This window comes from Peromyscus leucopus, chromosome 1, assembly GCF_004664715.2.
Source record: "Peromyscus leucopus breed LL Stock chromosome 1, UCI_PerLeu_2.1, whole genome shotgun sequence".
In the NCBI taxonomy this organism is placed as follows: Eukaryota; Metazoa; Chordata; class Mammalia; order Rodentia; family Cricetidae; genus Peromyscus; species Peromyscus leucopus.
The window spans coordinates 180,472,330-180,487,379 of NC_051063.1; the positions used below are offsets into that span (position 1 = coordinate 180,472,330).

General features: G+C 40.3%; 1 protein-coding gene across 1 annotated transcript; it reads left to right on the forward strand.

Annotated features, from left to right (window-relative positions):
- The first annotated feature begins 13,943 nt into the window (after positions 1-13,943).
- On the forward strand, positions 13,944-14,822 carry LOC114710856 (vomeronasal type-1 receptor 2-like). Its single transcript, XM_028895149.1, has one exon. It carries the CDS (start codon positions 13,944-13,946, stop codon positions 14,820-14,822), a length of 879 nt encoding a protein of 292 aa, XP_028750982.1.
- Positions 14,823-15,050: the final 228 nt, after the last annotated feature.

The following is a 15,050-nucleotide window of genomic DNA, read 5'->3' on the forward strand; positions in this document are numbered from 1 at the left end:
CCCGTAAATGGGAGGGAATTCACAGAGAGAGGGAAACACCCTCCGAAGCTGCATTTGCAGGCCACCTTGGGAGTTGTCCCCACTCAGTGCCAGGCCGTGTCATGTTCCATGCCCCAAGCCTGGTCCTTCCTCTCTCATGGCTCCCACCCTTAGGAATCTAGGAGAGTATGCCACTGGACAGAATCTATGCCAGGGCTTTCTCTGTGCATCTAAACAACACACGACCCTTACTCCTTTTCCATGTAGAGCCACTTCCCCTCAAAAAAAACTCTTTCATTCTAGCCTTCAATAGAAGTCAGCATTAGTCAACACACCTTTTTCTCAACTTGGATTTCAATCTGTATTTCAGTTTACTGAGGTTTTAGGGTTAAGAGAAGCTGCTGGTCAAAGGAGAAATTTACTCTCTGTAGAAGCTTATTGCAAAATTAACTGAAAAATCTGTCCATTGCAACATTATTTTACAAGGGAACTCTAGTGCAGACTTCAAAAAGACAGAACTCCTAATCACAATCATTATGTGGTTTCAAAATATACATATTTTCCATTTAGTTATATAAGAGCTTCCGTTGCAGACATATCCCTTTCTTTGAATTTTAGCTTGTACAATTAATTAAAACTATTTTGAGTGCTGGACGGTGGTGGCGCATGCCTTTAATCCTAGCACTTGGGAGGCAGAGCCAGGCAGATCTCTGTGAGTTCAAGGCCAGCCTGGGCTACCAAGTGAGTTCAAGGAAAGGCGCAAAGCTACACAGAGAAACCCTGTCTCAAAAAACAAACAAAAAACTATTTTGAGCAGTTATGTAATATTCATATATTGTGTCATTTTCAAATTAATAACTTGAAATTAACAAAAGAGAAGGGAGAATGAAAAGAAAAGAAATTCACCCTCAAAATGGATGACATAAAGAATTCTGCAGCTGAAAGAGGAACCTGCTTCGTGCAAAGTAAGGAAGACCCAAGACAGCCCATCCCCAAGCCTCACAGGGAGAGGTCCAGTTTCACACGAAGGCCCTTTCAGAATCTCACTTCCAAAGACAGCAACGAGGCTATTTTCCCTTCTCTTTCAGCTACATCTAGATTCTCTAGTCACCTCTGTCTTGGGTTGAAAGGAAAATTGACTCACCTGTGTTGGGCGTGTTAGAGTGAAATGGTGAGTCTGTCTTTTGATTGGACTCTGGTCAGTGACTTACAGTTTTTTATTCCCTGATCCCTTTCCCCTCATGACCACTAATTTTTAGCTCAACTCTAGATCCATGACAGCAATTTCATTAGGGATTGATAATAAGTTTTAAACACTCTATTCTAATTACCTGTCAGGTAAAACAAACACAATTTACCTGAGCAAATCTAAAAAAGTGATTAGCAAGATTTGGAGAACTTTTTTGTGGTCCCTCGGTGTGTACAGGATATCACAGGGATAGGCACAGGCGGCACCTAATTGTCTGCCTCATACCCATTTTAGAACCTCTGAGAGACAGCCCAGCACACACTCCTGGTCAAATGCAGTGTTTCAATTCAGTTTCACCTATTTACAACTTCTGAAGGAGTATCCCTGAAGTCTTGGCTTTTTCCTATGCTGTCAAGCTTTCCTATGCTCTGCCTGCTTTGAGGCTTTGCCACATGTAAATGATGGTTCTTATGAATATATATGAGGTGCTTTCATTTGACTGTTGGCTATTTCCAGAGTTTCAGAGAGTTTATGAAAATTTAGTGCAAAACTAAATTTTAATTAAAATTAAATTTAATTTAATTAAATAAAATCAGCAAAGTCAAAACACTGTAATTATAAATTCATTTGAATTAATCTCATTGTGATTGTACAAGAAGCAGACAATGGATGAATGGTGAGGATAATGATAGCAAGATTATTCTCAATTGCTCTATCTCTGTGAACCAACAAACAACCAAAAGATAGATTTAAAAACATATGTATGAACATAAATTGATAAACTATATATTAAGAGGAATCTGAACAATAATCTATAAAACTCACACTAGCAAATCTTGTTGTGTGTTATTTTGTTTGTGTTCTGACAAATAAAGCTTGCCTGGAGATCAGAGGGCAGAGCTAGGCACTAGTTGACCATAGAGGCCAGGCAGTGGTGGCACACACCTTTAATTCCAGCATTTGGGGGGAGGAAGCAGGAAGACCAGGAGTTCAAGGCCACCCTGGGCTACAGTAGATTGAACCAGTCTAAAACAGAACAAAGAGGGGTAGTTTTAATCGCCGCACTAGGGAGGTGGAGATAGGATCTCATCCCTGATTCAATCTGAGGTTTTTGTGGAGGTAAGAAATATCTAGTGGCTGCTGCTCTGCTTCTCTGCTCTCCAAGCAAGTGTTATTTGTCAGAATATAAACAAAATAACATTCAAAAAATCTATTCATTATCTATACAAAGCTATCAACAAACGAGACAGATCAAGAAGAAAATGTAAAAGACGACTGTATATAATTAAAACCTGGGAAGACATGCAGTAATTTTTTTAAATGAGCCCGAGTGTCCTGGACACCACTAATAATGCACAGCTTCCAAGATGCTGTACTAATTTTGATCCTATCACCCGTCCCAAGAGACCAAATATGTAACCTAACCAATCACATATATTGTTCTACATCTAGCCATCCTACCAGCAGAAACCCAGTGAGAGAATGTCTAAACCTTCCCCTTTTTCCTAACACTAACCAGCTTTCCTACTGCTTCTGTCTGCTTGTAAGAAATTCCTGAAATGCAAATGGTCCTGATCGTCTCCCTTGCTGTAGCAAGTTGTGATAAATAGTTATTAGGTATTCACAGCTGGTTGGTTGTTAATTATTTCTAACGGTCTCCAGTTAGCTTATTAAAATGCCATAAGACATATTGTAAATGAGTTTGGAATTAGTCTATTGTGTGGTTGTAAGGGGGTTGTTTGGTACTGAGTTCAATGTGTCTCCTCTTAGTTCCTATCTTAGGCTGTTGACTTTGTACCCGTGCGTAGTTCCTATCATAGAAGTACACCTAGACAAACATCTTACAGAACTCAATATTAGCATCCCATTTGCATCTGGCAATCTCCAGATTACAAAAAATAATAAAAATATAATTCACTGATAATTATTTTGTTTCCCTTTTGTTGTGAATAAAAAGTACTGTACCATTTAGGACAACTCTAGCTAGATTTTGGAGAACTTATCACTAAAACTTTCTCACTGGGACATCAACCTGACTTTTTGAATTATGAATATGCCTCCTTCTGTGATGACTAAATTTGGATGTCAGTATGGCACACCTAGGAAAATGGAATATCAACTGAAGAATAGCCTCCATAAAGCTGGCCTAGGGGCATTTTCTTGACTCCTCTAATTGATAGAAGAGGGCCAAGCCCACTATGGGCAGCAGCATCATTATGCATATGGGTCAGGGCTATATAAATAACAAAGTTAGCTAGATATGAGTGTGGGGCAAAACTAGTAAGCAGCATTCTTCTGTGGCTTATGTTTCAAGCTCGTGCCTTGAGTTCTTGCTTGGTTTCTTCAGATGATAGACTGGACTCTGTAAGACATATAAACCCTTTCTTCCCATGTTTGTTCGGTCAGTGTGCTGTGGGATGCTCTTTCTGTACACTGTGAATATGTGTCACTACCATTGGTTAATAAAGATCAGATTTGATAGAGGAAGACCCCCTGAAAAATCTCCAATTGGAACAGATGGCCTAGATGATCTAATGTTTCAGGAAACCTCTTTTGCAGTTTCCTCTGAGTTCCACACCCAGAAAGGCTTCAAGGATGCTGGCTGAGATGATCCAGCCACACTGACTTATGGTGATATTTTATTTGTGCTGAAATGTGATTTTATTTGTATGTTAATAAAGTTGCCTGGGGATCAGAGCTAAGAGCAAGGCACTAAGCAGAAGTCTGGTAGTGGTAGCACATGCCCGTAATCTGATCACATGTTAGGCAGAGTCTCTGTGTGTTCAAGGACACAGCCAAGTGGTGACCCAAACTTTTAATCTCAGTACCAACCATAGAGACCTGGAGTTCTATGTAGATAGACAGTGACGAGGAGGTCATGCGGTTGGGTTTACAGCCAATGAGAAGGCAGAACAGAAAGGCAATAAAAAGACAAGACACAGGAAGAAGGTCTCTCTCTGGGGAGGACTGCAGTGAGTGGTAAGAAAAGTAGTCTTAGCTCTTGGTTACTGCTAGATCTCTGAGCTTTTAACTCTTTATTTGGCTCTGTGTTTCTTATTTAAGAAGACCATTTAGAATTACATCTACACAGACTACTCCAATCAGTACGTGACCATAATCCTAAATTTTCTCAGGGTCCCCATAAGATTAAGAACACTCACAATCAGCAGGAAATAGCCTAGAAAACTACACCTACATTCCCCCAAAAAATGGATTTTGGATGTTTGTCTGTGTTTAGAATGTTGGTTACAAATTGTTGTGGATATTGGCTTAAGTCTTTTTTTCTTTTTAAAATAAAAACCCTGAATATAATCTCCTTTGTTTAGCTTTATTATGGACCGTTATCCATGCCTCAACAGAATGTACCAGGCACTGCTGACTCCCCATGGGAGACCTTGCCTTGGAGGAGCTGAGAATGGGGAGTAGGTTGGGGAGAAAGGCTGGAGGCAGGAGGAGGGAGGAGAGGAAGATCTGTGATTGGTATGTAAAATGAATAGAAAATTTCTCAATGATAAAAAGAAAAAGACCGGGCAGTGGTGGCACACGCCTTTAATCCCAGCACTTGGCAGGCAGAGGCAAGCAGATCTCTGTGAGTTTGAGGCCAGCCTGGTCTACAGAGTGAGATTCAGGAAAGGCGCAAAGCTACAAAGAGAAACCCTGTCTCGAAAAACAAAAAAGAAAAGAAAAGAAAAAGAAAGAAGAAGGGGGAAATGTTGTGGGATAATGCTCTTGTACACTGTAAAGGTTTTTCACTCCTATTGGTTTAATAAAATGCGATTGGTCGGTAGCCAGGCAGGAAGTGGAGGTGGGGTGATCAGACTGGCAGAAGGCTGGGAAGAGGAAAGGTGGAGTCAGAGTCACCAGTCAGATGCAGAGGAAGTAAGAAGAGAATATCAGACTGACAAAAGAGCCACATGACTAAACATTGGTAAGTATTATGGGTTAATTTAAGTGTAAGAATTAGTCAGTAATAAGCCTGAGTTACCAGCCAAGCATTCATAAGCAGTTTTAAGCCTCCGAGTCAATTATTTGGGAAGTGGCTGCCAGGTATTTGGGATTTGCTGGTCAGACAGAGAAACTTCCCCCTACAGTCAGTGATTTACTACAGCAACAGAAAGAAAACAAGGATACCTTCATTCCTTTTTCTTTTCCTTTCTTATATTGAGCTTCCTAAGGGGACTATATCTAACTACTCTTGAAATAGGGAAACACCTGACCAGGTAGCCAAACCCCACTTCGTTATATATAAAATGAGTAGCTCAATGCTACTTCAGCATTCCCCACATTATAAACAGGTCAAGGTTCACAATGGATGCTCTGAGCCCATAGACCAAAAGACATCTTCCCCCATAGCCTCAACTCAAGGAGCAGCATCTTGTCCTCTTTCCAAACTATAAATATGTACAGTTGAAAAAAAAAACAGAATTCCTAGACAACAATTACATAGTTAACACCACTTTACAGATTGAAAACAAAATGCCAGTAACATGGTCAAATGCCTTGTCATACCCACACGGACTGGGAAAAACACAGAACAGAAGTACCTTTTCATTTTTAAAATGTTTAAAAATAGATGCAGCTTTAATAAGATTTCGGGGTGCTCTTGATATCTTCACCTCTTCATGTAGCCCATTGGCACCTTGAGAGGTGACTATAACCAGATATTTAATAATGCATAATGAATGAAATAACAGCTGTGTCCTGTTACATGCACCTCCCTGACTCTATAGAGTCATTTTTTCTTCTTTCTCCTACTTCTTCTCTTCCTCATCTTCATCTCTTCTGGCTCCCCTTTCTCACTTCCTCTTCCACCTCCTGCTGGGAAATTTTACCAAACCTCTTTGTTCCATCAAAGTTTCCTCAAGACTTATATATAGTTCATAATATCCTTCTCAGTGATGTACAGTTTCTTTTCGCTGCTGATAAGTTATTACAGCCCAGTTTTGCTCCATGTCACACTTGTCAGGCAGCTCCTCTAGCAAGGATGGGTGTCTCATGGGTCCTTTCTTACATCCATGCTGGAATTTTGACTGGCTTGATCTTGTGCAGGTCCTGTGTAGGTAACTACAGCTACTATGAGTTGGTGCATGATACAGCCATGTCATCCCAAAACTTGGCTCTCCCATGCTCCCCAAGTCTGCAGCTCTGATGGCATTCTTTCTATGGATTTTTTGTGATGCTCCTCTGAGTTTAAAATGGGGAGTAGGTATGACTGAGCATTTCTTGGGTATATGCCCAAGAGTAGTATAGCTGAATCTTGGGGGAGATTGATTCCCAATTTTCTAAGAAAATGCCATATTGATTTCCAAAGTGGTTGTACAAGCTTGCATTCCCACCAGCAGTGGAGGAGAGTTCCCCTAGTTCCACATCCTCTCCAGCATAAAGTGTCTTCAGTGTTTTTGATTTTAACCATTCTGACAGGCGTAAGGTGGTATCTCAGAGGTTTGCAGGCAAATGGATGGATCTAGAACAAATCATCCTGAGTGAGGTAACTCAGACTCAGAAAGACAAATATGGTATGTACTTACTCATAGGAGGATGCTAGATGTGGAACAAGGATGACTGGACCGCTACTCACATCACCAGTGAGGCTACCTCCAAGAAAGACACGGAGAAAGGGATGAGATCTACATGAACAGCCTGGGCATGAGTGGGAGCAATGAAGGGCGAGGGTCGAGGGAAAGAGAGCAGGAGATCTCAGCTGGATCAAGAACAGAGAGGGAGAACAAGGAATAGGAGACCATGGTAAATGGGGACCGCATGAGAAAAGGAAGAAGTGGAGAGCTGGGGAGGCCCACAGAAGTCCACGGGGATGCCCCCACAAAGGACTGCTGGCAATGGTCGAGAGACAGCCGGGACTGACCTACTCTGGTGATGGGATGGCCAGACAGCCTTATTGTTGGGCCAGAAACCCCATCCAAGGACTGAGGAATCTGGATGCAGACATCCACGGCTGGGCCCCAGGTGGAGCACTGGGAGTCTGATTAGTGAGAGAGAGGAGGGTTTATATGAATGAGAATTGTTGAGGCCAGGGTTGGATGAAGCACAGGGACAAATAACCGAATGAATGAATATACATGAACTATGAACCAAGGGCTGGGGGGGGGGGCAACTGGATCGGGCCCTCTGAGTAGGTGAGACAGTCGATTGACTTGATCTGTTTGGGAGGCATCTGGGCGGTGGTGCCAGGTCCTGGGCTCGTTGCATGAGTTGGCTGTTTGAGGCCTGGGACTTATGCAGGGACTCTTGGCTCAGTCTGGGAGGAGGGGACAGGGCCTGCCTGGACTGATTCTGTCGGGTCGATCCCAGTCCTCATGGGAGACCTTGATCTTTGAGGAGGTGGGAATGGTGGGTAGGCTGGGGAGAGGGGGCGGGAGGGGGGAGAGCAGGGGAATCTGTGGCTGTTGTGTGGAACTGAATAGTATTGTAGAATTAAAAATAAAATAAAATGGGGAGTAGGTTATATAGATGATTCATTCACATTTGTGGCTCTAAACATTGATGCTTTAAATGGGGAAAAAAAATTTTTTTTTGGAAAGAAGTTTTTCTGCATCCCACAGACTGACCTTAGTCTCTCTATGATAGCTGAGAATGACTTGAATTTCAGATTCTCCTGCCTCCATCTCCTGAGAATTACAGGTGTGCACCACCACATATAGAGAATATATATTTTAATTGAAAAGATTTTTTTTCTCATAGAATATATTTTGATCATATTTTTCCTCCACCAATTCCTCTTAGGTCCTCCCCAGCTACCTACTCACCCAACTTTATGTTCTTCTCTCTGTGTCTCCATTTAAAACCAACAAACACATGCAATGAGCCCAGGACCTGGTACCACTGCCTAGATGCCTCCCAAACAGATCAAGCCAATCAACTGTCTCACCTATTCAGAGGGCCTGATCCAGTTGCCCCCCCCCCAGCCCTTGGTTCATAGTTCATGTATTTCCATTCATTCATTCCATTGCCAGCAGTCTTTTGTGGAGGTATCTTTGTGGGCCTCTTTAGCACTTTGTTTCTTCCTTTTCTCATGTGGTCTTCATTTACCATGGTCTCCTATTCCTTGTTCTCCCTCTCTGTTCTTGATCCAGCTGGTATCTCCCACTCTCTTTCCCTTGACCCTTGCCCTTCATTGCTCCTACTCATTTGAAACCTGGGACTTATGCAGAGACGTTTGGCTCAGTCTGGGAGGAGGGGACTGGACCTGCCTGGACTGTGTCTATCAGGTTGATCTCAGTCCTTGGGGGAGGCCTTGCTCTGGAGGAGATGGGAATGGGGAGTCGGCTGGGGGAAGGGGAGGGGGGCAGGAAGGGGGTGAACAAGGGAATCTGTGGCTGTTATGTAGAACTGAACAGTATTGTAAAATAAAATAAAAATAATAATAAATAAAACCAACAAACAATTGAAGAAGAAACAAAAACAAAAAAACCCAAAACCCACAAAAGAAGAAATACAAGCAAAAAAACCAATAAGACAAACAGAATGCCCAAACAAGGCAAATGGAACAAAACAACTACAAGAATACTATGGAGTTCATTTTGTGGTGCCAACTACACTAGGGCATAGACTTACCCTTAAGCATGGTTAATATACCCAATAAGATGCCATGGAGAAAACCATTTTGTCTTTGGCACTAAAATCTCCGTTGTAGCCAACTGTTTGATTGGGGGTTGGAGCCTGTACCAGAAAATTTTTTAAACTCTGTTTTTCAGTAATGAATGTGACTCCTAAGTTGCCAAAGAAGTAAGACACCATCAGAGGATTAACAGATATTCCTGATTCTTTAAATACATAGATCATATGTATATATGTTACAAGTTCTATTTCATCACCTTCTTGTAATTATACATTAATGTGACTTTTTGAAAGACCGAGTGATAAAACTCTTAATTTTATGGTAAAATTACATATTCTTGCTGATTAAGAAATCAGATTTATGCCATTACTAAATTTACTAAATTTGATTAAAGTTTATCAAATAATAATTTAAAATTGGGAAGGGAGCTGGAGAGATTGCTCAGCTATGAGGGTACTTGCTGCTTTTGCAGAAGACCCAAAATCAGTTCCCAGCACTGACATGGCAGCTCAGAACCATTTGAAACTCCAGATTTAAGGGATCCAATTCCTTCTTCTGGTTTCATTAGGCACATGTGTGGTGCACAGACTTACCTGTAATCAAAATACTCACACATATTGAATAACATAAATAAATCCAATAACTAAATATATAGAGAAAGAAGGGTTAGTGAGATAACTGGGTCAGTAAAGTGTTTTCATTTGCAGCCCAAGGAACTGACTTGGGAGATTATAGATCCTATAGGGCAACCTACAACAGCTGTTTTTTATTAAAGTCATATTGTCCAACTGCTGCCTTTTAAATATTTATGTTTGTACTCATAGATTTGTGTTGCACTAAACCTTGGTCAGAGAAGCTTCTTTTTTTGTAGTGGTTAATGCATGAACTCATATCTAGTCAAGTGCTGAGAATGAGTGATCATGAGTACTCAGTCATAGACGTCCATTACTCCAGGTGCAGGGGACACGGCATATAACAAGAAACAGAAAGAAAATTACAAACTAGAAGATATAGAGGAGAGCTATGAAATTCTGTCTTCCGTATATGGCATGCCTGCTTCCCATATGAACTCACAGTGGCTACGGGCATGAGATCTACACAATGTTAAGCAGTGAAGATTCCAGCATGGATGTGGGAAGGGTTATTAAGGCCCCACTCCTATATATGGAACCATTGGCAAGTGATCAGTGCTAAGAGCAGGAGAGTGACTTTTTCTTGGGTGTTTGAGAACTAAGTTGTCCAAACAACAGTGATGACCCATACTCATGAGCTATCAGTAGTACTAATTGGCCTTGGTGGGTCACATAAAAAAAGAAATAAAAATAGAAAGGATGTGAAATTGAGAGTGAGATATACTGGAGAGAAGATATTGGAAAAGACATAGGGGAATAGGTATGACCAGGCTAAACTCTCTCTCTCTCTCTCTCTCTCTCTCTCTCTCTCTCTCTCTCTCTCTCTCTCTCTCTCTCTGTATAAAACTTGCATATATGTGAAGTTTTAAAATCATAAAGAAAAATATTTTAAAATAAACATAGACCTCTCCAAACTGATGATTCTTTCTTAAATTTATGCCATCAAAATACATGCACATTGCAAATAGAATCCCTTTGCTAGGAAGTTCAGAGAATCCTCATTTAGGCAAGCTCAAAATTGGAATCCACACATCAACTGTTAAAATACATAACTGTAAACACATGCACTAGAGTTTCCTCAGACATGAAAATGAATAGACTCCAGCAGCACAGCAATCAAACAAGAAGCTCTTAGAAAATGCAGCTTCAAAGTAGTGAGATGTAAAAGATTCCTGGATCTTCAGTTTTAATGCCCCTTAGTGCTGGTTATTAGCTTCTAAAATCACCTAAGATATTAGGTGGTGAGGAAAAGCTGACAGGTCTGCTCAAGTCCAGACAGAGACACGTATTTCCTTTGTGCCCTCTCCCTTGCCCTAGGCATGGGACTTGTGTGGCTCTCCTTGTGACACCCGAGTACTCTAAGGACTCACAGAAAAGTTTTTCACAACTCTTTATAATGGCTTCTGTGGATTTGCTGTCTTAATCTGGACTTTTTTCATTTACAGGTAAGTGGTGCAAGGCTGTTGAAAAGGTATTCTTAATTCCCCATATAGATGCTGTTATGGATCTAGAGTTGAAAATCACAAGTCCTGTGAGAGAAAAGACCAGGGAATTATAAACCTGTAAGTGAGGGATCAGAGTCTCCTCTCAACAAAACAGACTCAATTGCCCAGTACAACACCCACTACAACAATTTCTGTGTTTCACAGAACACACTGTAAGTACATTTTCTCTTTATAGCAAGTAGCAGGTGACTAGAGAATCTATAAGTAGAGGGAATAAGGGAAAATTACTATTGCTAAGTATTGAAGTAAGATGATGAAAAGGATTTCACATGAAATGGAAGCTATTTCCTGCTGGCAAAGGATGGATAGTCTCCTGTCTTTCCCTTTATGTGCCTTCAACAAGCTCCAAAGGGTACATTCCTATCTTGTGATACACTGACACCACTCATTTCTGTATGTAATATGAATATACATGCAAATGAAAACATCCAGATAGACAGACAGATAGAGATAGATAGATAATAAATAGGTAGGTAGATAGATAGACAGACAGACAGATGATAGATAGGTAGGTAGACAGATACACATAGAGAGATAGATACATAGAGATAGGTAGATAGATGATAGAGAATGTAATACATGTGTATGGCTGCCAGAGGAGTGATTGGATAACCTTCCGTTTTCCTCTCTGCCTTTTTTATTTAAACAAGATCTCTGGCTGAATCTGCAACTTGTGTGTTTTTTTCTAAGCTGATGGCCAACAACCCTCAGCAATATCTTGTAGGCAGTGTGATCTTATCTCAGGTCCTAATGCTTGCAACAAATGCTCTTACCTGTTACCCCATCTATTCAGCCCATTTTAAGGGTTGAATTTTGCTCTTGTTCTCCTCTCCTTTCATAGAAATTTTCCTTTTAAGATTTATTTCTATTATTTTATATTACAGGTATTTGTGTTTCTATCTGTTTGTGGGCATGTACATATGTGTGTTCAGGAGTCAATAGAGCCCAGAGGTATCAGATTGTTCCTGGAGCTGGATTTGCAGGAAGTGGTGAGGCACTCTGTGTGGGTGTTGCAAACAGAACCCAGGTTCTTTGAAAGAATAGCAAGTGCTCTTAACTACTAACCCATCTCCCCAGCCCCCAAAGTTACCAATCTTAAAATCATAGGTGTGTAAGCCATAAATGACTTTCTAAAATCTTTAAGTAACTAAAAGATTATTTACTTTCTTAAAGAAATAGGTACTTTAAACCACAGCTTTTCTGTGACTAAATGGACAGTGTGCATATTGAGCAACATTGCACACACAGTGTAATTGACTCTTCCTTCTCTTTGCAGACTCAATTAGAATTCCTGTGTTTCAACAGAGAATTATTCCAGTTAGTTGCAAAAGTTTGGGACAATAGATACCCTTCTGCATCAGCTTAAGGGATGTACAGAAAACACAGTTACTATTATCCTCAGCATCTCATGATTAGAACTGTGAAGATTTTCTTGATTGAAAATCCAAAAGGGAAAGCTAACTGTTGACTAGTGTGTTTTTGACTGTCCCTGATGCAGTCGGAAACTCAGGAGACATTTAGGACATGAACCCAGGGTTCAAGTTAAAAGGTGATGGAGAGTCCTGTCACTTCCAGAATCACACAAAGAGCATCATGGGCTGGACAGGGCCAGACTCAAGCAAAGAACACTGCAAGGGGAGCAGGGCAGGGGGGCATTCTGGGAACTGTTGCTTCTGAGTGCTTCCCTCTGTATGTGAATTCTCTATGATTGCAGACACAGCTTCTCCAAATCCCTTGATTCCCAGGCTGAAAGGTACTTTTCTGGCTTTTTCAAATGAATTTATGGAGAATTCTCCTTTGAATTACAACAGAGAGATGACTAGCAGTCATTTTCTTGTTTGGACCTTTTATTGCTTTTCTTCCATATTGCTGAAGAAATTTCATATTTAGCTATCTATCTACAGACAGAGTCTTTCCTTTCTAGATGTTCCATTATCTCTTTACATCTTCCCCTTCCTATTATTTTGGATGAATTGCTTATTATTCATTATAGACTGATGAAATGACTGAACCCAAATATGGCATGTATCACAAAATCTGACTCACTGGAGCTGTCTTGTTTGAATACAGTATTACCTTGCCTGATTTTCCAACATTGTTTAATAGCCAGACTGTTTTTACCTTGTGAACCAATGTATTTTGTCTTATCCCCTTCTCCCTGTCTAATTTCATGCTACTGTGTTGTGCAAGCATTGATAGTTTTGAACCCTAACATTTGTAGTACAATTTCTGACTCTTTCTGTTTAACTGATTGTTAGATCTGTCTTGATAACATTTAATGTTATTTCTTCACATTGCCGAGGCACTGAAATTTTAATATATGCAACACCATCATGCTAATAACTCTGCCTATGGGGGGATGGTTAATGTTTTCTGCTTGGGTGTTCTCAAATTACTTATAAACTTCATATTCTTAGTGTGCTGAAAATCAGAGACCCATGGGAAGAAAACCTTTTTTCTCTCTTTTAAATTAGGGAAATATGAACATAAAGGATTGTATTTTAAAAAATATAACAATGCTAGTAATAATTTTCATCAGATTCAAATTTTCAGAATTTCTTACCGTTTGTTTTTTTTCTGGTTTCTCTCAGCCTGTGTGTTGACGTGTATTTACCCTTTTCGTTCCTCTTCTCACCAGTTTCTGTGTCTCTTGGAATAGTGGTAAATTTCCACTTTTGTGTATTAGAGATGCACTACAGAAAGCAATTAAGTCTAATGTTGACATTAATACACTCAATTCTTTCAGAATGTTAGAAGTATATGTTGAATATTAATTTAGAAAAAAAGAGCATTAGTGGAACTGTGAAGACTATAAAGAATTAGCGGGATTATGAAAACTATGAGTCCAATTTCCATCTCTTTTTTACTCCCACATTTGATAACCCACAATGTGTTTGATCATGACATTGTATCCTATTTATTGGGTAACTTGAGCTAAGACAGACAATTGGCCTGATGAGACTATGAAACAATTTGAGCTCCTAAAAATTAACACACATTTACATGTCTTCTTCCTGGTTGTACTGATGTGATTAAATTTATTTATCTCAGGTGAAAAGAACATGGTTCCTGAGAACTTGCCAATGGGGATTCTTTTCTTTTCTCTAACAGCTGTGGGAATTCTTGGCAATTGGTCAGTTCTTCTTCCTTATGTAATGTCTGTATTCACTGGAAAAAGTCTGATGCCCAAAGACCAGATTTTAAGGCACCTGACTTTAGCCAATTCCTTGGTTATTATCTCAAGAGTAATTCCTCACATAATGGTACAGCTGGGCTTGCAATATCTCCTGGGTGACCTTTTATGTAAGCTCACTCTCTACAGTAATCGAGTGGCCCGGGCCATTTCCCTGCACTGCACCTGCCTCTTGAGTTGCTTCCAAGCAATCACAATCAGCCCCACCAACTCTAGGTGGATGAAGCTTAAACACAGAGTCTCCAAGTACATGGTTCAGTCCTGCTCACTCAGCTGGCTTGTGCATCTGCTTCTAAACACCAAAACAGCTATAGATGTGATTGGACCTGATACTAGCAAGAACTTCACCAAGAAAATCAAGTTGGGATACTGCTCAGTATTTGTTTTTGACAATACTGTAACTTTACTAAACCTGTCATTGCTTTGTTTCACTGATGGTCTCTGTTTGGGTCTCATGATCTGGACCAGTGAATACATGGTAAGCATCCTCTGTAGGCACAAGAGTCAGTTACAGCACATCCACAGTACACAACACACCCCCAGAGTCTCCCCTGAAGACAGAGCCACAAAAACCATCTTGACTCTTGTCTGTACCTTTGTCCTCTCCTACTCAATGTCCTTCATATTAGTTATCTATACTGTGGCATTTGACAATCCAAGGCTGTGGATGATCAACATATTTACATTCCTAGATACATGCTTCCCCACAATTTGCCCCTTCATCCTCATCCATAATAACAAATCATAACCCAAGAATCATTTTCTCTGCTGTAGGAGAAGGTAATTTAACATGGTGATTTGTGTGTTATGAAAAAAGTAAATATTCTTTCATCTATTATTGAACATTAGACTCACATATGACCAGGTGTTGTTTAGCAAGTCTGTTACAATGCTGCCTAAACAGTTCCATGACATGAAGGTATCTCTTTGCTTTTATTCTAAAAGCTAAGAAATTGGGGATCATCATGTACTAGGT